The following is a 21,246-nucleotide window of genomic DNA, read 5'->3' as shown; positions in this document are numbered from 1 at the left end:
TTTCTTCACACACATCACAATCAGTCTTTTCATCAAAAATGAATTCTTCACTCCAACATTTTAAGTGTCTTCCAAGTTGAATTTAAATGTTCACTGTGCACCAGTCACAAAGCTGAGGTCCAAGTGTAAAAAAAAATAATTAAAAATTGGCTGCCCAAGGCAACGACACACTCAATCTTATTTCATACCTGGAATCTTGAGCCACTTGGGCAGCTTGCCCACGTCGGAAATGCCAGACTTTGCAGCATGGGAGTTGGTTGACGGTTGCTTTTCATTGTCCTGGATGGAGGTGCCAGTTTCTGCAGTTGGCTCGGGAGGACGCAGAAGTTCTTCAGGGGCCAAAGAGTGTGTCATTTATTTTTTTTTTTTTATTATTGGTCAAAGATTTTGGTCTGATAGATGCAATTGTATTGCTGACAATATAGATAGGGATGTTCTGCTGTTTTGGAAGGAAGTTCTGCTTGGTGTCTATGACTTGAAAAAAATAAAGAAAAGTCCAATGAAACTTTTATCAATCTTATTTTTTTTATATATATCCACAAATGTAAATTCACGAATAAAGAAATTAATTTCATTGCTTTCCACTGTGAAGTCAAGAGTTTTCTCTTTACCAAAGGCTATTAAAACCTTAAATATCTGTAAACATTTTGATATTTTTTGGAAACTTTTATTCCCCCTGGCATTTTAGAGGTTTTTTTGTTTTGTTTTGTTTTTCTATTTGGTTGATATTTGAAAAAGGTGTTTTGTTCATTCATTGCACTGTTACAACCGGCTGTAAGATTTTTGTAGGTTGTGCAAATGTTAATAAAGAGAGGTTTAAAAAAAAAAATAATAAAGAAAAAGACGAGTCCAAAGTTTGCCGAAAGCTAACGTCTTAACTCGCTGCTACTTTTACCCGATTGACATTAGCGGCGAGAAAAATAAAGACTGTCGCACCAATTAAGTGAAACTTCACTTACAGATTATTCTGTCCATTTATGAGCAAAATAATAATCTTGTGCTAACGACAATTGATCCGTTTTAGAATTACTAACGCCATCACACTGCCGTGTGTTGTAATTCTGTCAGTGTCTTAATTGAACAAACACGAAAACGAAAACTCCAAACAACCTCAGCTCGCTGAAGCTTTGCTAATGGTGAGTAACATTTTTTTTTTATTATTTTGCTTTGATTTTGACTCTTGTCGGTCTTCACGGGAAAATGCTTTTATTTAGAAAAAAAGAATGTGGGTGCAATGTGCATTGTCGGAATGTTACTGAAATCATTGATGTGATTGTAAAAATAATATAATTTTATTTGTATCGTAATTTTGCATCATGTATGTTGTACATTCCCTGGTTAAGAATAGAAATTAAAATTAAAGAAAGTTATTTTCTGTATAAGTGATGGAGAGTGGTTCCAAAAATGGATGAATGGCTGTAATGCTGTTGGAGTGCAAGAAAGTGGAAGAAAAATAATTTTATATTTAATTTTATATGACTACATTCTCATTTACATATTTGATGCAATAATTACATTAAAATGATAACAACGCCGATAAGCAATTATGCTTATAAAGTAATGATTTTTTAAAATCTCAAACTATACTGCGGTAAGGGAGTCTCACGGTAATGTTCTTGATAAAAGGTTAAAAATATGCAAATTCAGACAAATTGCTCTGAAGGTGAATTTCGACAGACTGGCAGCTCTGTATCCACTTTTTGTGACATTTTTCATTTCTTGATGCGCTGTCAGATTTTTTTTTTCCAATGTAAAAGATGTGCCTTGGCTTAATAAAGGTTGGGAAACTGCTGACTAGTACGTTGGCAGCTAAAGTCATTTATCTGCATTTACTATGGTAATAAAATAAACACTTCTTATTACAAGGCGTTTTTCCCAAGGTATTATTGCTGTAAATATTTTTTACTCCAGCAACAGTGATACGGTTTTATTATTTCTTATATGCTCATGTATTATTAATATATACTGTATGTATACACGTTTTTTTTATTAATATGTTTTTTAAACCTGGAGTCTGCTTCTGTGACATTTTATGTTCAACTTAATGGATCTTTCGTAATAAAGATGAAAAAAGTGCGTTGAGCCACCGTTACTTGAAATGCCCGTCGTCGTTCCTCTGGATCACAAGTGGGCAATTAACTTTGCAAGGTGGCCACATGAGAAACCGTTACGCTTGCCGAGGGCCAAGCCAACAGGCTAACCTCACTTTTGTTCGTTCGTGGATTTCGGAAAAGCATTTTGTCTCGTTTCAAGAAAATAGTCGAAGGCGAATTGTTGATCACATGATCTGACAGTTTCTTCCTGCAGTTTTGTGCCTCCTGACAACTAAACTTGCTTGATTTTCCTCAGCTCACTCTCAGAGGCCCCGAGCTGTTCAAACGTGACTTTCTTTCCTTTTGCATTATCGTGAGATGAAAATTCGGAGACAGGATCGCAATCCTTCTCTTTTCCTATGACAGCCCTTCCGTTTTTAAACTCACTGAGTGCAATTTTACTTCTTCTTGTTTATATCCATTCATAATTAAGATGACAAATGGACGGTTCCGGATATACACGATTTAAAAACAAAAGTATTTATATTTTGTTTCTCTGCCCATGACGAGTAAAGCTTAAAATCCGGAGCCACTTTCAAGCGACAGCCAGACTAAAAAAAAAACTCAGATACTTTACAAAGCCAAAATGTAAAAAGACCTACATTGCATTTTGTTGTTTTGTCCGATTAGCGTCAACTAATTGCGTCAGCTTCTGTAAATACAATAAAAAGCCGAGCGCTACGGCACAAAAAGGACAAAATGCTACATGGAAATGTGAGAAGCTACAACACAATTAAAGTCAATTTGGGTTCCACGTTTAGGCGTTGAACAAGTTCACTGATACACATGCCTTTTTTTTTTTAATTAATCTATCGTTCCGTTTTCTAAATCATGAGCATCCAAAGTGTCATGAAAGTAGCCTCACGCGGCTGACTTTGGCCGAGAGGGGAAGTGCACCCTGGAATGCTCGAAAGCAAATCGCCGCCGCGCATTTTAAATGCACGATGAGTTTCATTTTCACGAGTATTTACTCGTTAACTGGCACAATGTTGGACCAAAACAAACTCTGTTACGCCTCGTTAGACGTTCCGGTGTATTGCATTGCGCGGCCACGGCGCAGACCTCCAACTTTGATGATTGTGTTCCATTTTGGTGATGACCGAGTTATTCTGATGAAGACACCAAAGGCATTTGAGGGTGATTTTGACTCGCTGGCTACCCGTACTTCGATGGTGGCTGTCATTTGCGCAGTTAAATGGAAAGGAGATGCCAGCAGCGCCTTGCGGGCGGTGTACCCCGGAGATAAGAAGGCAACTTTAATGAGTCATTGAGCTACATGCTGTATATGTACTTAGAGTGAAGTGGGGGATTTTTTTTTATTTTTTCCAGTGTGCACCGGGTTCAAATCCTCTCCCTGTGAGACATGAGTGCAGTAATTGGTGAGAGAAACTGAAAAAAAACCGAGTACTTTTAATGAGGAATATAGCGCCCCCCTCCGGTCTCCCCATGGTACTGCAATAGGGCTGCAGGATTTGGAAGAAAAAAACTGTATTTTCCAGACGATAAGTCGCTACTTTTTTCCTCGATTTTGAACCATGCGGCTAATACAACTTTTCTGTGGATTTTCCCTTCACCACTAGGGGTGCTCTATAGTTCAGAAAATACGCTAAATGAATCTCGATTTTTATATGCAAAAATATGCAAACGACGGCGCGTGGATGTGCTTCAACTTCCTGCTTGAGCGTCCATATCTCTTTATGGAGGCTCCTTTTTCCGGCGTGAAGCTCACTCGACACATCTGCAGGCGGGGCTGTGTGTGTGTCTTCTTCCCGTTTGCGTCTCCTGTCTGTCTTATTTATCTTGCATGACTTCTTCTTGGCTTTCGTTCAGTTGCTGAATCATCACTTTGATTCTCTGCCTGTCTTCTTCCTCCCCGGTAGCCATCATTTCCGCGTATCCCCGCTGTGCGCCACTGAAGTTTATCTGGCTTATGTAATGTCCACTTATTTTTATATTATGCAAAATTCCTCTTACAGTATTCATCCAAACAATTTCTCGGCCAATTTGATTGGCCGAAACGATCACGTTGAGCCATTAAAAATGGGTACAAGTGAGCCATTCATTTTGAGGCTCCATGGTGGGTGCGTTGTTGGTTTTTACTGGATGTCCAACCTATGGCTCGGGGGGCATTTGTGGGCCGTCATCCAGTTTTCAGCAGCCTGCGGCATTTACTTAAAATGTCTTTTGACACGGCCCGCAAGGCGAACAAAAAAAAGAAACAAAATGTGGAGATGCCCAGTCCGTATTCCGATTAATATTGCATCGCTGGAATGTAAATTAAACGGAATAATCTCCCGTTTTCAGCTTGCATTCGAGGAGGCTGACATTTCTGTTGACTTAATTTAACGTGCCACCTGGCTTGAATATATATCACCTGACAAAACCCAGAAAACAGATGAGCTACGACGTTCGCAACAAGACCAAGCATTCAAATTTAGACGACACTTCCTAAAAAATCTCAATAAATGATTCGCATCACTCTCGCGATGTATGACCCAACAACATAAAGAGTGGCATAGATTTGGGGTAAGCGCAAGAAATTGTTCTCAAATGAAAAAACTAATGAAAATAAAAAAGGTTTGTTTTTATTTCAACATACTTTTGGAATTCCTGACATGCTTAATTCATTGCCACAGAAATACAAACGTTTAGATTTAAAATCTAATTCTTTTTCAATTTGATTCAATTGAATTCCATTTGACCAAATCGAAATGACATTTGAGTTCTGATTTTCGCTTTAAACAAAAATGTTGACAAAAAGTTGGTGCCTATTTGTTGTGTTAAATGTCTGTGCGCACGTGAGTGTGTGTCTTTTTGTATAACTATAAATATACCCTGATGAACTTGACCTAATTATAAATTTTTTAGCTCGAAGCAAGGCAGGTGTGTGTGTGTGTGTGTGTGTGAAAGAGAGAGATCATCCGAATATAAAGGAGAAGGAGGAGGCTGCTAGTTTAATGTGACACTTATGTACCTTCTTTCCCAGGAGGCCATATGGAAGGGGGGGGGGCAAAGAGCCCGCCTCCCTGAATGGCAGATTTGGGCCAATTAAACCCGAACTGAAACACGAACTTGATGCAAACGCGTTCCCACGTGCACACTCTCGTGGCAACACCTTCACATTCCTTCATACGTGCACACAAAACACGCTTGCTTTTTTGTTCCACATCTCTGAGCCACTCAGGCAGGTACTCGTCTTGTTTTGTATGCACGCACGCACGCAAGCACACATGCGCGGACTTTTTCTGCACGCGCATTCACCGCAGTCTCGCCCTCCCTCGCGCTCTCAAACCCACATCCACTGCACCACTCTTGTCTTTTTGCTTCCGCTCGTAGAACATTTGCACACATCTCCAACTTTTAGCCCTCAAATGAGCGCTTCTTATTCCCCTGCCGGAGAGCTCCTCGTTCGAAGAGATTCCCCCTCCAGCGTATGGAATCATTCAGGAATATTCATAGTGGAGATTTTTATTTTTTTAATTTTCTCGGTCGCATTACATTCTCAGCGCAGCACACCGAGTCCAATCCCAGCAGGGGAACGGCTCGGCGGCTTTCACTGCATGGGATGGTGTGCTTCTTCAAGGATATTCTCACACTCATGCATGCAGAATAGGACATGAGAAACTTGAGGGGGGGGGGGTTATTTGGATCGGGCTTTTTGTTGTGAACGCTTGCCAGTCGTCGCAAACACAAAAGACACAACCGCAACACAAATGTTCAAACCCGTTTCAGGCTTGCTCAATTATTCATAATGCCATTGCGGTGCTTGGCACTGGGAGGGAGGGAGGGAGGGAGAGAGGGAGAGGGAGAGGGGAAGAGAGAGAGAGAGAGAGAGAGACTGTGATGGGGAGAGCAAGAGTGGGGATATCCTAAGAAAGGGAGCTTAAAAAACGTGAATTTGTGATGGTGGACGGTGTCTTGACTGCAAACAACCTCTCAAAAATGTGCCCGCGTCTTGTTTCCAAATCTTGCACAAACTTCTAGTTTGCCTCATGAGATCGACTTTTCCTTTTGTCCTTGTCTCCTCATTTGAGTAATTCCGAGGTTAGCGTACTCTCTGATTCTCTTTGTGTGTTTGTATAAATGACCCCACGAGTCGGAACGCACGCACGAGACATGAGAGGGATCAGGGGGGAAGGGTGTGTTGGGGGGGGGGCTTTCTCAACCAAATGACCGCTGACCTTGAATATGTGCTCACCCCCCCCTTCTCCACTTGGAGGTTACATCATCTCATTTACACCCCCTCCTCTCGACTTTGAAGTGAGGGGTGTGCATGCAAAAAGATGAACCCGTTTTCTTACGATTCAGCCAATCGCAAACCTCTTGGCCATGTCTCTGATGCTTTTTTTTTTTTTTTTTTTTTTTTTTGATGCCCTCCACGATCTTCTCTTGTCCACATCCGTTTTTTTTTCTTCCTCTTGCGGGCTCTCACAGAGACCACCATGAGGCTTATGCCCTCCCTCCCCATTATGGAAATCACTGCCCTTCTCTGGTGAATGGTCCACATCTGTGAGATATGGGCTGGAACGTGTTCCCTGAGGAGAGAGGCTCACTGAGTCTGTGAGTGAGTGAGTGATTGTGAGAGAGAGAGAGTGTGAGAGAGATTCAAACAGGTCGGGGGGGTATCAAGCAAGTGGAATAATCCTCCCTGGATGAATGTTATGAGAGTGGCTGCAAAAGATGAGACAATTGTATCAAATGTGAAAGCACAGAAAAAAAAACACTTCACAGTTCAACAGGTGCAAAATCCAATTAGATTAAAATCGTAAATGGCGTACACTTGCATATCAGTTGATCAACATCCTTCTAACGAGTGACCAAAACATTTTTTTCAAAGCTTCACGTTCACTTAAATCAAGAATAGAATCAAGAAATCATGTTCATATTCTTCACATTGATGTCATATTATAATTTAGTGTTCAATTTTTAACCTTAGTTTTTATCCAATTAGATTTCAGATAGCTCGTGTTGCCAGGCAGATTTCACAATACCGGTTGCAGGAAATATTCGTCCGAGGCGTTCAGATACAATCGTGAGGGCGTCTCTTCTGTGTGTCAAGGGGGCTTTTACCGTTGATAGGCAGTTGCGATCGCCAATCAGATCACGAGTTGATGACAGTGAGCCTTCTCCCGGGCCTAACGTTGAAGGTCTTGTGATTGGATACTCACTCGTGAGGGGGCAGGGCTTTGTGGAATCAACACACCCGAAAGTCGTAACTGGCGAGCATTCGAAAATCTAAAATATGTTCTTGCTTTTGGCCGACGGAGGGAAAAGTGTGGATTTAATTGGAGATGCACTTGCGCAGCCATTTTCAAGACTCGCCTTTAAATAGAAGCGAGGTCGTCCAAGTGTGTTTCTGTGTATTATTTCTCCAGCCGTGGCGCCATAAATGATCACATTATGAGTTGGATTTATTCAAGTAGGACTTCACTGACAGCCTTCGTGTCAAATGCACGGCCCGCCACCTGTTTCATTTTGACCACACCCCCTAAAAAAATGAAGTAACTCTGCCTGGGTGTCTCTATCGGCTCACTTTTGCTGCAGAGTTTGAATTTGTGTTGGAGTTTGTGCCAATAAAAGTAGGCTCTCGATATCTCTCCCTCGGTCTAATTGACATTTGGTACCAAGCAAGCCGAGATGGCAGCGGCGCCGCTCTATCAGCAGCGTGACCACAAATCCGTACTCATTTGTGCCGCAAAACAGATAAACCGCATCATTACGGCGCTCCCCGCGGATATATAAAGAGCATCTGTCATTCGTGCTTCCTTTTTTTTTTTTTTTTGGCGCAACTTGCCGTGCGTGGTTGTGCCGTTGAAGGCTCATTCAGCTTCGTTTCCAACATCAATTTGCAAATTCAACAATTAGCGCCACAATTGGATGTTGATGTTAATATTTCCACAATGCACCTAACATTTTGGTTTCGGAAACAAACCCCGTGTATGCTCGTCATATTTAGAGATGGATCCAAGGGGATCCCATATGTACGTGTGTTGTTTTTGTTTCTCTGAGCTCTGACGCAACCATTCCGGGTTTTGGTCCGTGTGCACATCCGTCTGCATTATTTCTGTCTTGGAAGGGAATTCTTGGAAAATTCAAATTTTATACATATTGAGATTTTTCTCGTTTTTTTTTTTGTTTTTTTTTAATGATGAATTCCCGGGCAACACAGTTGATGACTGGTTGTCACGATGGCCTCACAGTGCAGAGGTCGTGGGTTCGATTCCGGCTCCGGCCTTCCTGTGTGAAGTTTGCATGTTCTCCCCATGCCTGTGTGGGTTTTCTCTGGGTACTCTGGTTACCTCCCACATTCCAAAAACATGAACCCCTCAAACTCAAATACAAAAGTAAAATTTAATTTTTTTTAAAAAATATGAAAGCTTTTTTTTTTTTTTTTTTTTTTAAATTAAACATTTTTATTGCTTTCATTTTTTTCCACCTTCAACTTCTCCTGCCATGAAGAAATCTCTTCTCAGGTTTGTCCCACTAACGCTGCAGAAATCCAATCCCGTATAAGCTCTGCAGTTGAAGTCCTCAAAGACAAGCGAGGAATGTCCAAATAATCTTTTCATAGGCTGGCTTGAAGTCACCTCCTGCCGCGGCCGACATCCACTTTGATCCCAGCCTGCCGATTGGAAACCTCATTATCCTCCGTGAATACTTCCTGGAGGACTTTGCTGATCAGTAAAGGCCACAAGATGAAGACCTCACTCGTTTCTCTTCAGTGTTCTCAACGTTCAAGCATCTGCGTAGAATTGGAGAGATTTTTTAGCTCACCCGATCGCTAATCCCTCGTTACATCGCCTCATTTTGCCATCGCAACGCAAACATGAGGAATTGCTGCGCTTGTGGACCGAAGTCGCGTTTCTGTCCTGGACAGCTGATGAATGAATGAGATGTCAGCTCATATGTCACGTCCTGGTCCACTCAATCACCTCCAAAGACAAACAACTTCTGCTTTGTCTCATGTGGGATCTTTGAGAAAATATGTGGGCAATTAAATAGATTTCAAAAACATAGTCCTTGCCTCCCCAAGACGTATTTATACGTCTTAGCCTTTTTTTTTAGTTTTTTTCGTCATAGCTCTTATTTTTTTATAGCATTAGAACACAATATTCTGTTGGCCTCGTCAAATCAGTCAAAATCCAGAAAACCGCTGGAATTGAGGGGTTCCTCTAGTGAAAATTTCTGGGATTAAATGAGTTAATGAATCACTTTCATTCTGATATTTGCATCTTTCTAATTAGTGACTGATTCAGATTTGGCTACCTTGTGTGCGCTCGGTCAGAAAAACTATATATAGTCATCCATCCATTATCTGAGCCGCTTCCCCTCACGAGGTGGGTCGTGGGGGGGGTGCTGGAGCCTCTCCCAGATGTCTTTGGGAAATAGGCGGGATTCACTCTGAACTGATCAGATAATCAGCGAGGTCTGCAAAAGCTAGTTAACGATCGTTCAGGTGTCGCACCGGGGAGAGATAGAAAACGGGCAGGACACCGGCCCTCGAGGAACAGGATTGAAGACTCCTGCTTTGAGGTTTCATTTGTGTTAATGATTACAATATTCTTGCAAAGAACAATCTTTGCCGAGGGTCTGACTCGAAAAAGAGCTCATCGTTGAAGAGTTTACAACTGTTCCGTCTTCTTTTGAAATGTTTGGGAGTGAATGCAAATATGAACACGGTGATGCTGTGGGTCTTTGTCGTGTGCAAGTTGACATGCTGGCGTGCGCTTAATTCCCCTCCTTTGCCTCGTCCATATCGGTCCTGTGACCAAGTGGTTTGTTCGACTTTTCAGCTTGGATCGGCTCATGAGCGCAAAAGGGAATCTCCAAGAAAATGGATTCACGGCTCAGTCATTTATTTTTGCAATTAATATGCGGTTAATGTTTTCCATTTTCCTTCGAACCTGACTGTTTCTCACCAAACAAACCAACGCAGTGTTTTCCAACCTCAAAGTTGTTTCCCTTCCCGGAATAAAACCGAGCTACAGCGGGACTCAGGAGCACTTTGTACAAATGCCTTGTCATTCTATTCACTGCTACTCGACCCGGGCTCTTTTCTGCAGTGCACCATGGGGGATTACTGCAAAGTGATGCGTCCCTCTCTCTCTCGCTTTCTCTCTCGCTCAGCTAATGAAAATCCACTTCAAGGACAGGATTAAGACCAAAAATCAGCCTGCAGTCTTTACGAAAAGCTTTGTGTATATTCTCGACGAATGTATACCTTTGTGGAGATTGATTGCTCACGCTAGGCCAGTGCTTCTCAATTATTTTCTGTTACGCCCCCCCCAGCGAGAAGAAAACAATTTGCGCCCCCCCAACACCACTCACTCTCTGCGGCAACTATAAATAATAGCATTTTTGTTGCAAAAGAAACCGACACCGTAGAGTAAATATTCGCTGTGCACAATGAGCAACGAGAGCGCCACTGCCACCTACTGGAGTGGAGGTGCAATTACACTTGAATGAAGTACGTTCCCCAGGGTCACTTGTGGCATTAAAACATTTCATTTTGTCTGTCTTAAAGTTGTCAAAGTGGCGCTGTGACCGTTCCATTCCAGATTTGTTTTACGACACGCAAAAAAAAAAAAAAAATCACCAGAATTGCACTGTGACATCAAGTATCACAATTTTATTACAAAAATTAAATTATTCATCTGTCAGGTTTGCCATGCTTGGAGCATATAACAATGCAGTAAAAAACCCACACCCAAAGATAATAAAGCAGATTCCAACAATGCTTTCACAGCACTCTGTCATTCATGCTGTTACTATACAGATACTGTAACATTCCTAATACCGAGCAGTACAAACACCTGCCAAAACAACAAATTGAACCCAGCTCAACAAAGTGAAAACCAAAAAAAACGAGGAATTTTGCAACTGAAAACATTTGTGTGTATGTGCTGAATATTTGTCCCAGCCCAAGGCACCCAGGCTTTGTAACAATGTTGGCAAGTCGGCGACATTCTTACAGAAACACTTGAAGCGAACGACATATACAAACTGACTTGTGCCACGGTCTGACTTTGCATTGTTCATTCACGCCCTCCTCTCCTTCCGTTCTCTTTGTCAGTCACAGTGCAAGTTTCGGAAGGGGCCAAGCGGTGTTGCCAGGGAGGAAGAGAGGGCGAAAAAAAAAAAAAAAAAAGCCTCACGCTCGACATCTCTACGCGGCGTCAACGACTGACGAGAATTGACGAAGGTTCCTCTGAGAAACAGGTGGGAACCGTTATATAAGTCCTTGCGTGGATGGGGACTTGTCCAGACACGGGGCGGACGTTGCCAGATGAAAAAAGCCACAAAAAAAAAAAAAAAAAGTTGTGCTTTCAACTGAACACCTCAGAAAACAGCAAACTGAGATTTTCCCAGAATGAGCCCCCCCCCCCTCGAGGATAAAAAAAAAGCACATAAATACTTGGGAATGGCAGAAATCCCAGATTGAAGCTTACAACTAAAGTCCAGATCAAATGGCCTCTAACAAACATCAAATGAAGACGAGAACAACATAAACTCGGAGGCCTTTTTTCTCCATGGCTTCGATTCAGTTCAGTTGGCCGAACGACAAGGCTCGAAGGACCATTTGGTCGCGCCTCCGAATATTTCAATGTTGCTCTCCATCCAAGAAAAGACATTGCCGGCCGCTGCTTTATTGTTGCAGGTTGCCAAGTTGTAGATTTCGGTGATGGAAAGTTTCCGATTCCAGATGTTTAGGTTTGCTAACTCACCCACGAACGCTTGTGTCGCATCAAAGCCGCCTCCAAGTGTATCCTGCAAATTGAGACAACAGCAAAAAAAAATTGTAGTGAGTAGACAAATTTGGAAATATATTGTACTGTCGTTCATTTTCTACGCGGCTTCTCCTTCTTTGGGTCAAGTACATCGTGTATAGAATTCAAATATTTGCACTCGGAGCTAAATAAAATCTGGTGTGTCCTGGCGAGCGAGTGGGCAAAAACTCTGAAGCGATATGCACAACTGTGTGAAGAAGCAATTGAGAGCCAAAATAGTCATCTTAAGAAATGGGATGAAGTGAAACGAGGCCCCGGTTCGAGCTCATCTGTGAATTTGCCACCCGTACACTCTATAATGTAAGCTGCGTTCTGGGTTTTTTTCGGGGGTAAAAAGAGTCTCCTGATGTTTATAATATAGATAAAACCCCATTTAATAATGTGGAGATTATTCGTCCGAAGTGGCAAATGTACGTTTTTTACAGCTCAATTTAGCTATTGTGGCTTTTATTCGGGTGTGTTTTGTAGTCCAGAAATGACGGTAAGTGCATACAAAAAGGAAATTAGCCACTTGATGCTTTCATTAACATTTTTTTTTGTATTTGAGGGTGGGGGGAGCAGGAAATGAAATCCAAAGATGGAAGCGCTTTAAAACGATGCCAGGCAATTATTTAATGAATCAAGACAGAGGCCGCGGACAGAGGTGGGACCGGTAAAAGAGGGTAAAGTAACGTGTCAATGTCGACACGTGCCTCCCAGGCACAAGCAATAATCCTCCCGCTAAACTTTTGCCACTGCATCCGCCTCGCGTCGTCAAAGTTCAGAGTGAGATCGTCGTTTTGTGTTTGATGACATTTTCTTCTTCCCCCTCGAAGCGTTCGTTTCATGCGTCTCATTTTCAGCGGTTGTACTTGTTTGCCAGCTTGTATAAATTTTTTTTTTTTTTTATCGTAAAAGAAGTAAACCAGTCGCTGAAATGACAGCAAAAAGTTGTGCTCCACTTTTCAGCCCTTAGCTTGCTTCAAACTGAAAAAGAGATATTTTTCCACAGCCCAAAAAGTGTTTGGCGCTACCTGCTCCTGTCCCAAGACGAGCACTCCTTCTGGTTTAATGGGGTGATACGGCGCCAGATTTTCACCGCTGCCCCTCATCACACCATCCTGGAAGGCCTCCCACATCCCGTCTCGGGTGGTCCACGTGACGCACAGGTGATGCCATTTGCCGTCATTGATGAGGAACGGCAGCTTTGCAACCTGCAGAAGACACGCCTCACTTTAAATCTTGAATCCGAGCGCTGGCGGCTTGAAAACATTCCGGCAGCCTTCCTTGCAATCCGCCACTGTCACTTTTATTTGCTCTCCTTGGTACCGTTTTTTTTTCTTCACTTCCCGGTTTGACTCCCGAAAGTTTTAACTTTGTGCCTGTCGTGTCACACGTACCTTGTCATTAATGAGAATCTCCATCGGATTGTTCCCCCATTCAATGAGAACCAGCTCGTTGGCCTGACCCGGGACGGCGTACGAAAAGGGTGTCCCCACCCCCGGTGAGGCATTGGACTTGATCCACAGACACACGGTGAAGGAGTACATCTCGGGCAGACTCCTCTTGGCTTTGGCGTACATGTAGTTGGTTCTCAGGGGGAACGTCAGCTGGAACTTGTCCGTGGGTCTGTTTTCTTTGCCTGCGCATGAGATGAGCGTAAATCCGTCTGTAAAGGTTTCTGCTCACTTTGGGAATTGTTTTGCTTTTAGTGGGTGTATTTCGGGATTAGGAAGAAGACAAAGCAACATTCATCGACATTCATTTTTATGCGCATGAGCCAACAAATTAGATGTGAATGCAATTCATGAGGACAAAAATGGAAGATATGACGGTATTTTCTGTCCTACTGTTTGTCGTACCAAATCAACCGACTTCTTGTTAAGGCCGACTTTCGCTTTCCCGTGAGGGCCTGAAATGCGCGTGACATATTCAGGCAACCATTCGTTTTCTATACAACTTGTACTGTTACGGATCACGGATGTTCTGGAGCTTTCCCCAGCTGATTTGGGGCAACCAGCCAGTGCCAGAGTTAGAGACATTTAAAGCCAGGGTGTCTAACTCATTTTAATGCAGGAAAATTGATTGCTAAGTGGGGGGCACCAGTTAAATTATGATCTTTAACGAAAAGCAGAAATAAAAAAAAATCTCTAATAAATATATATATATATATATATATATATATATATATATATAGTATAGAACACAGAATAATATGAACTAACAATCAACGAATGAATAAATACAACGAAGCTCAACTATCCAGTGGCAGGAAAATCCAAATATGTGGTTGAATCCATTCATTTTCTCGCATTTTCAAGTTTTCTCACAGGCCAGATTAATCCCGTTTGCGGGCCTGATGCGGCCCACGGGCCATATGTTTGACACCCCCGATTTGCAGTCACATTCACATCGATTGCAATGTCTGGTCTTATAGTTTAGTTTTATAAGTGTCTTTTTGGAATGTGAGAGGAAGTCGGAGTACACAAAAACTTCACACAGGAAGGCTGATTTGGTCGTAGAGTGTAAATACGAAAGCTCACACGTCCTCGAGCACACACACGGATGCAAACTCACAATTTGGAGAGCTGCAAAAGCCTCATTAATGTTGCAACTCGCAAAAAAAAAAAAAATGCACTTGTGATCACTTCAGCCCACTCCCCCCCCCACCCCTTTTTTTTTTGCAAGTCACACTGTCAGCGCTTGGCTGCGAAAACGTCAAAAAGCGCTCTGCTGCAAAAACAGAAAAAGGCGAAAGGGCAAACAAGTCTTAAGATATGCAAAGCAATGCAGTTGTGTTTCTTCTCAGTGAGCGTACAAGACGACGAATGCCGCAGCAGCAGCAAGCGAGGGAGAAAAAAAAAAAAGAGTTCATGAACTCATCATATCGGGCTTCGAGGGGATGACGTACTCTCGGACAATAAGTCGACTTTAATTCCACTTCCCGCTACGTGATAGCTCCAATTTACGCACCTTTCTCCAGATCTGTGATGCGATGGTGCAGAGAAGTGAGCGTGGACTCCACTCGGTTTCTTTGCTCGCTGTCATTCCTGGAACCCGTTTTGACTTCTTCTAACGTGTTGACCCGCGACAGAACCTGCTTCTCCATGTCATCGATCTTGTTTTGAAGCAGATCCTTCAGACTGTTCGCCTGCACGGTGTTATTCCCTCGACTGTATTGCTGTATCGTGCGAAAGGAGAAAAGGATGATGAGCAAGGACCGAGATGTTTATTTATTTATTTTTTTAATTAGGTGCTTCGGCGTTACTTGATCTGCGGATGTTTAACTTGACGTCAAATGACCGAAATGAACTCATCACGGTTTCCCGTATTTGCACTCGCCGAGTAAACGACTTTATAATGTACACTTGCGCAATAATAACCCGTGCAAGCGGTATCCGCCTTTAAGATAACTGTGTCATGGGGGCGGGGGGTGTTATTTCAACAAGTTAGTTGTAATTTGCAAAAGCATCGAGAGGCATCGAACTACACTGAAAGTAAATGATTACAGATAGTTAGGATTCATTGCACGTGCACATCAGAGTAATAAACACCCCGTCAAATAAATTCCTACCGTGTCGTAAATTGCTACACGGTTTTGTAATTGCTTGGGTTATATTTCCTCCTCAATGCTCATTTTTGTATAATTTGTTTTTACTCCATTTCACTGGGATTTATATGGCGACGTGAATAATGCTGTTATGGCAATTAATTATCTAATCTATCACCTGATCTTGCGTGCATTGCATCATTCTGTATTGTGCGAATGTACTTAATGAATTGGCACGCGAGTATTCTGTGCATGCTCAAAAAAATAAAATAAATAAAAAGCACCTTCATGATGTGTGCTTTGGCTTCTTAAAGAGCACAAATTAAGAGAATTTGGCCGCGCTGGAACTGGCATACCTCAAGGTTCTCCAGTCTCTGTTTGAGACTCTGTAAAGTGTGTCCGAGCTGGGCCAGGGTCTCTGCGGTGCCCCGTGAAATATCCCCCATCGTGTTCTTGGCGCCCGGCCGCCTCCCGCCCGGTCCCGCCGCGGCCGGGAAGCTCTGACTCTCGCAGCGACTCAACTTGGACGTTAGTTCCCTGATTGTCTCCCTCTGGTTCATAATGGTTTCTTTCTGCTGCAGCACGGTCTCTCGCAGCTGCATGACGGTCGTCTTGAGGTCCTCCGCCGGCCCACTGTTCTGCATGGTGGCCGCACACAAGTCCATATCCTTGGGCACCGACGTGCAAATAAACTGCGTCTGTCCCAAGTCTTGCGCGGAGCTCTCCGCGGTGGCCAAGCAACAAAGGAGCAAAACTTTCCACGGGAGTCGCTCCATGCTTGCACTCGTGTTGCCGTCGCAGTTTCAGCACCACGGAGCTGTTCACTGAAGCTTGGAGCCGCAGCGAGCCGCGCGCGCTTTTTATAGCGTGCGCGACGCAGCCCCCCATTCATCGCAGCTGTGAGAGGAGTCCGGCCCATTCTTTAAGGTCGTGCACGATGCGTGCAACAGTCGCCCACGCGCGCTTGAGCCATGCCGAGCAGAAGCCTTCTGCCTCGTCTTTTTGGACAGAAATGAATGAGCAAAAATCCCCATCCAAATAATCAACCATTCCATATTGTAGACACACATTATAGAATTCTAAAATAGGAATAAGTCTGCCTTAAATTAGCCTGAGGGAGCACTCCACCCCCCCTGAAAACGCACACTGTACAAATAGCTGTTCAGTATTTTAATCCTGATCGACTTCTCTTGTTACAGTAAAACCAGCAATCTGCATGATCTCCCAGGAGGAAATTTGCTTGGTAATGGATTGAAAGCAGCGGATGGATGCGCTTTCCTTGGATTTTTCCATTCAATGAGCGTCTATATCATAATGAGGGCTGATAACCAAGCGGTGTGTTTTCTTTCATATTCAGTTCATGAACAGTCCATTATGTAAACCTCCACATTAATATTCACGCCACCCAAGAAGAAGATGTCACACTCTGCTCGAGATCTCGTTGCGGTAACAAATCATCTGATGTGATTGAGGAAGGCTCTAAAAAGAAATCAGTTGGACGTGAATTGGCTTGTTTAAGTTATCAGCAAAATACTTCTAATAAAATCAATTAAAAATTTATCGTGACATAGTGTTTGGTTTCCGCCAGCATAAAAGGAGCAAGTTTTCCACCAAAAGTCAAAAGACAAGAAATAAATTTGAAATGTGCTCTTTGTGTTCCAGTGCATTCTCCTGCCAAATGAGCACAACTACTCAGAGTCTCATCGATTTTCTGTCCCACTTGCATCACCGCGCTGAGGTAAACTGCGGCCGCAAACGGAATTGTGCAGACAAATGTTCAGGTGAAACATTTGTGATTCCGTTACATTTATTACAATACAAGTTTTTTTTTTAGACTTAGGCATGATGACCCCCGTGGCCATCGACTAAAGGCGGGAGGAAAATTGACCCATAAGTCCGCTTTAATTTGTTCAATTATTGATCCTGCGTGTTTTAATCAGCAAGATGCCGAGCTGGAGGCAAGCAGCGGCATATGAAACAAACGGCGGACGGGCGCTTAATTGCTCCAGGACAAACATGTCCGACATGCTCCTTATCTCAGCAGAATGCACGGCATTAGATCTGGGAACCTCGCTGCGGATCTACAAAGGGTCCACTTTGTTGCGTTTAGCTGCCTCAATGTCTGCTTATTTGCCAACAAAGAGCAAAGTTTGCCGTTTTTTTTCATCACAATGTCATCCGGCATGTGTCGTTTGCCATGCGATCCACAATATGTCACACCTTAGAATGTGTCACCGCGCCATACGCTCTGTCACATTTTCCTCGCTTCCTTCCTTGCATGTGTCAGCTGGAACGCTGCAAAAAAACCTGATTGGGTCTTTTCAAGAGAGCGACATATGCCGAATGAGGGCGCTGCCCTGTTGACGTGATCGTAGAGCGCTCATAACGGTGCTCGGACTGCAGTTATTGATATGTTCCTCCACATGCATGGTCGGCTTCGTATCGAGCAGACCGAGTTGGACACCGGAGGCAGGATGGAAAAGGACTCAAATCCGTAACGATCAGTCTCTCAGGCCTGCTGAATAATGCAAAGCTTTATAATAGAACTTACTGTCTAATGGCAAAGACAGATATGAGCCATTTCACACGCTGGCAGAAGGCGGCTTGCTTATTTTGCTGGCATTTGCTCCAGTAGTGGAGAATATAATGCAGAAGGATTGACTGGGAAAAGAAAAAAAAACGGGTGCGGCTACAAAATCAAGGAAAGGGAGAAAGGTTATTGGGAGTGCAGAGACTGTATGCTGGTGCACTTTGGAACGCACTCACTGGTAAAAAGTTTGTGTCATAAGTTGGCTTTCATGTCGCTGAATAATGTGACTAAAATGTTGATGAACACGGCGGCAACCAATAATTAATTTTTGAAATGTTTAAACTCGGATGTTATTCAGCGGAGTGCAGGCCTCGAGCAAGGTTGATCTGAAAAAAAAAAAAAAAAAAAAAACATTTTTAAAAATTAAGAAAGCGTGGGGGAAGCATTAGTGAGCAGTATTTGGAGTTAGTAGCCACTTTCTATTTGTTTGGGATAATGGGATAACACGTTTGGATTATTCGAGGGCAGGACTGAAAACCAAAATCCTTGAACCGTTTTTATATATATATTATATTTGCACTAAAATAGAGACGCCAATTATTTTGTAGAAGGCCAGATCTTTAGCTCACAATTTAAAAGAGTTGCGAGGTGTCTTCAATGACACGGTTAGCCATGCTTTTTGTTAAAATACACAAGATATATTTCTACAGAAAAGTTCTTGCCATCATGAAAAGTGGCTCATTTAAGTGTCAAATCTCTAATCTTTGCATAAATGAATATCGTTAAATTATTAGTGACGTATACTGTGCAATGCAAGGCGATTTTTTTTAAGAAGTTTGTATCAAACCGGTAGTGCTTCTAATTAATCCGCGCCCGAGACGTAACTTTCATTTTCAAAATGTTGCTGATCCCTGATTTTAGACAGACGGACATCAGAAGCAAACATTGATTACATTGCTTCTGCTAATCTTAGAACTGCTATTTGGTTTCCACATGATAATTGCTTTTGCTTCAGAAATAAGCATTGGTTGTTTCATTTCAAATGCGTGGCACGACACTCCAGACATCCCTTTGTACAAAAAAACATTATTAATCAGGAATACTTCCATATGGGACTTTTAAATATAATGTCGTCATCTATAAATATACTGGCTGAGGAAGCCTCAAAGTCTTTCCTATCATAATGTTCAAAAAAAAAAAAGAAAACGTTTTGTGTTAAGCTCTGTACAGACGTCACGCGCGCAACTGAAGCGGGGGACCTGCACTGACGTCAGCCGGCCAACCAAGAGCGAAACAAAGAGTTGAAGAGGAAATGGAGAGGCACGTGCCCTGCAGAGAGCTTGCTCATCACTGCGAACTCGAGTGACGATGAGGTAAACCTTCTGGAACTGCTGCACTTGGACAGCCTCTCAAAAAGGAGGCGCTTCAACCAGCAAACTAAAATGTTTGCAGTATTTGCATCTGTCCAATTACTCAAATCAATGAGTTGATTTTTTTATGTATTTTTTGTGATTCCTTTGTGTTGTGTTGTGTGGGTGTGTGTGTTTGATGGATACTCCAACGACAAACGTAGACGAACGACCATCGGCGATCAAACTCACACCTAGGGCAAATTTAGAGCATTCATTTAACGTGCATGTTTTTGGAATGTGGGAGGAATCCGGAATACCCGGATAAAACCCACGCAGGCACGGGGAGAACTTGCAAACTCCACACGGGAAGTCGGAGTCGGAATGGAATCCTGCATCTCTTAACTGCGAGGCCGTCGTGCTAACCAGTCGTCCACCGTGCCGCCAAATTACATACTATTATTATTTAATTATTAAAACCGGAAGTTCCAAAAAAATCTAAAAAAAAAGTTGACTTGCATCTCTGATTCAAAAAATGTGTGGACTTGTTTTATCAGCTCACGTCGTGAATTATTTGGACGCGTAATAATGTTTTTCCACGCTGCAGCCACAGAATGTTTCCTCCTAATTAAAACGCAAAGCGACATAAACAAGGCTCTTCCGCTCGGCGCTGGTCGAACTTCATCATAATGAACATTTCTCCACGACAGCGCGCTTCATCAAGCCACTCGCGTTGGACTCCGTCCAAAAGCAACATTTTCTTCATCCGAGTTTCACCACACGGTCGCCAAAACGTTTGCAAGGAGGATGCGAGATTGTGCTCGGGACTGTTTCCATTTCAAGTTTTTTGAAATTTGTCGAAGAAAGGAATGCATTTCATTTTATTTTGCTCTGAGTTGCATTTTGGGGGAGGTTAAAGTCGTTGTTGATGTCATGCTCAAAAGATTTTTGTTGCAGACTACAAAATTGCACTACAGATGAAAGAATAATTATCTTTATTTCAGTTCCAAGGGATTTTTTTTTTTTTTAATCGTATTAAGTGCGAAAAGTAAAAGAGAAAAAAAAATGGGGGCAACACATGCCATGCAAGTAACGTTTTCAAAGTATGATGTCATTTTTAATGGTGCGAACTTTTCCATCTCAATCTTGATTTTTTTTTTTTTTTCAAACGTGAAATAGCATTTCAAACACGCGACAATCCAACAAATTTTTGGATTTTTTGGGGGGTGGGGGGGCATACCTCAATTCTAAAGGCTAATTGTATTTATTTATTTATTTTTACGATTATATTTCATTGGGGCGGTTTGCACATCCGCCTCACAGTTTGGGTCGGCAGGGTTCGATTCCGGCTCCGACCCTCCCGTGTGGAGTTTGCATGTTATCCCCTGTGCCTGTGTGGCTTTTCTTCGGGTATTCCGGTTTCCTCCCACATTCCAAAGTCATGCATGGTCAGTTAATGGGGCACTTTAAATTGGCCCTAGGTGTGAGTGTGCCCTGCGATTGGCTGGCAACCAGTTCAGGGTGTACCCTGACTACTGCCTGGAGATATCATTTATAATATTCCAACCATCCTTTTTTTTTTTTTTCTATATCACTTATCCGCACTAGAGTGAGCTGGAATGTATACCAGCTGACTTTTGGCGTACTGTTCGCCAGCCAATCGCAGTGTTCAATTTACATGACACTATAAAATACTGTTATCAGGCAAATATAGTACAAGGCAGTGACATTTCGATCCATCAAAGCAGAAGAGCATGAGCACAAATTAATTACTCTAAATCAAGCCGGTAAGCAAAAGATGTCAACAGGAGTGTCATATTTGTACACTGTAAAGGCCAAGATGGCTTTTTATCTGCACATTGACACTAGCCTTCTTAATATTTTATTGTAGTGCAAAAAAAGTGAGTTTTTTTAATTTTATTTTTTTATAAAAGTCATAAAAAGTAACTTTTCATTC

The 21,246-nt window shown here is 42.6% G+C and overlaps 1 protein-coding gene and 1 long non-coding RNA gene across 2 annotated transcripts; one reads left to right on the top strand and one right to left on the bottom strand.

The window, feature by feature from the left end:
• Positions 1 to 894: 894 nt before the first annotated feature.
• On the top strand, positions 895 to 19,307 carry LOC148332732 (uncharacterized). The gene is made up of 4 exons (XR_015844642.1): positions 895 to 1,136; positions 16,610 to 16,745; positions 17,073 to 17,191; positions 19,161 to 19,307. It is a non-coding gene; the product is annotated as an uncharacterized LOC148332732 (long non-coding RNA).
• On the bottom strand, positions 11,480 to 16,296 carry LOC148332733 (neuronal pentraxin-1-like). The gene is made up of 5 exons (XM_088302589.1): positions 15,767 to 16,296; positions 14,834 to 15,041; positions 13,261 to 13,502; positions 12,895 to 13,074; positions 11,480 to 11,861 (listed from the first exon to the last, which is right to left on the bottom strand). Exons 1-5 carry the CDS (start codon positions 16,184 to 16,186, stop codon positions 11,640 to 11,642), a joined length of 1,272 nt encoding a protein of 423 aa, XP_088158715.1. The 5' UTR covers positions 16,187 to 16,296; the 3' UTR covers positions 11,480 to 11,639.
• Positions 19,308 to 21,246: the final 1,939 nt, after the last annotated feature.

The sequence above is a fragment of the Idiotropiscis lumnitzeri genome, chromosome 8 (assembly GCF_059441095.1).
Source record: "Idiotropiscis lumnitzeri isolate Australia: NSW breed Sydney's pygmy pipehorse chromosome 8, RoL_Ilum_1.0, whole genome shotgun sequence".
Taxonomy (NCBI): domain Eukaryota; kingdom Metazoa; phylum Chordata; class Actinopteri; order Syngnathiformes; family Syngnathidae; genus Idiotropiscis; species Idiotropiscis lumnitzeri.
Note: the sequence above shows the minus strand (reverse complement) of the source record. Positions and strands in the feature narration are given on the sequence as shown.

Bases quoted from the DNA above. Each gene is read 5' to 3' on its own strand.
- LOC148332733 (XM_088302589.1), bottom strand. From the start codon at position 16,186: ATGGAGCGACTCCCGTGGAAAGTTTTGCTCCTTTGTTGCTTGGCCACC. The intron at 13,503-14,833 runs GTGCGTAAATTG...TCTCATGCGCAG, and splicing joins CATCACAGATCTGGAGAAAG to GCAAAGAAAACAGACCCACG. The intron at 13,075-13,260 runs GTACGTGTGACA...TGTCTTCTGCAG, and splicing joins AGATTCTCATTAATGACAAG to GTTGCAAAGCTGCCGTTCCT.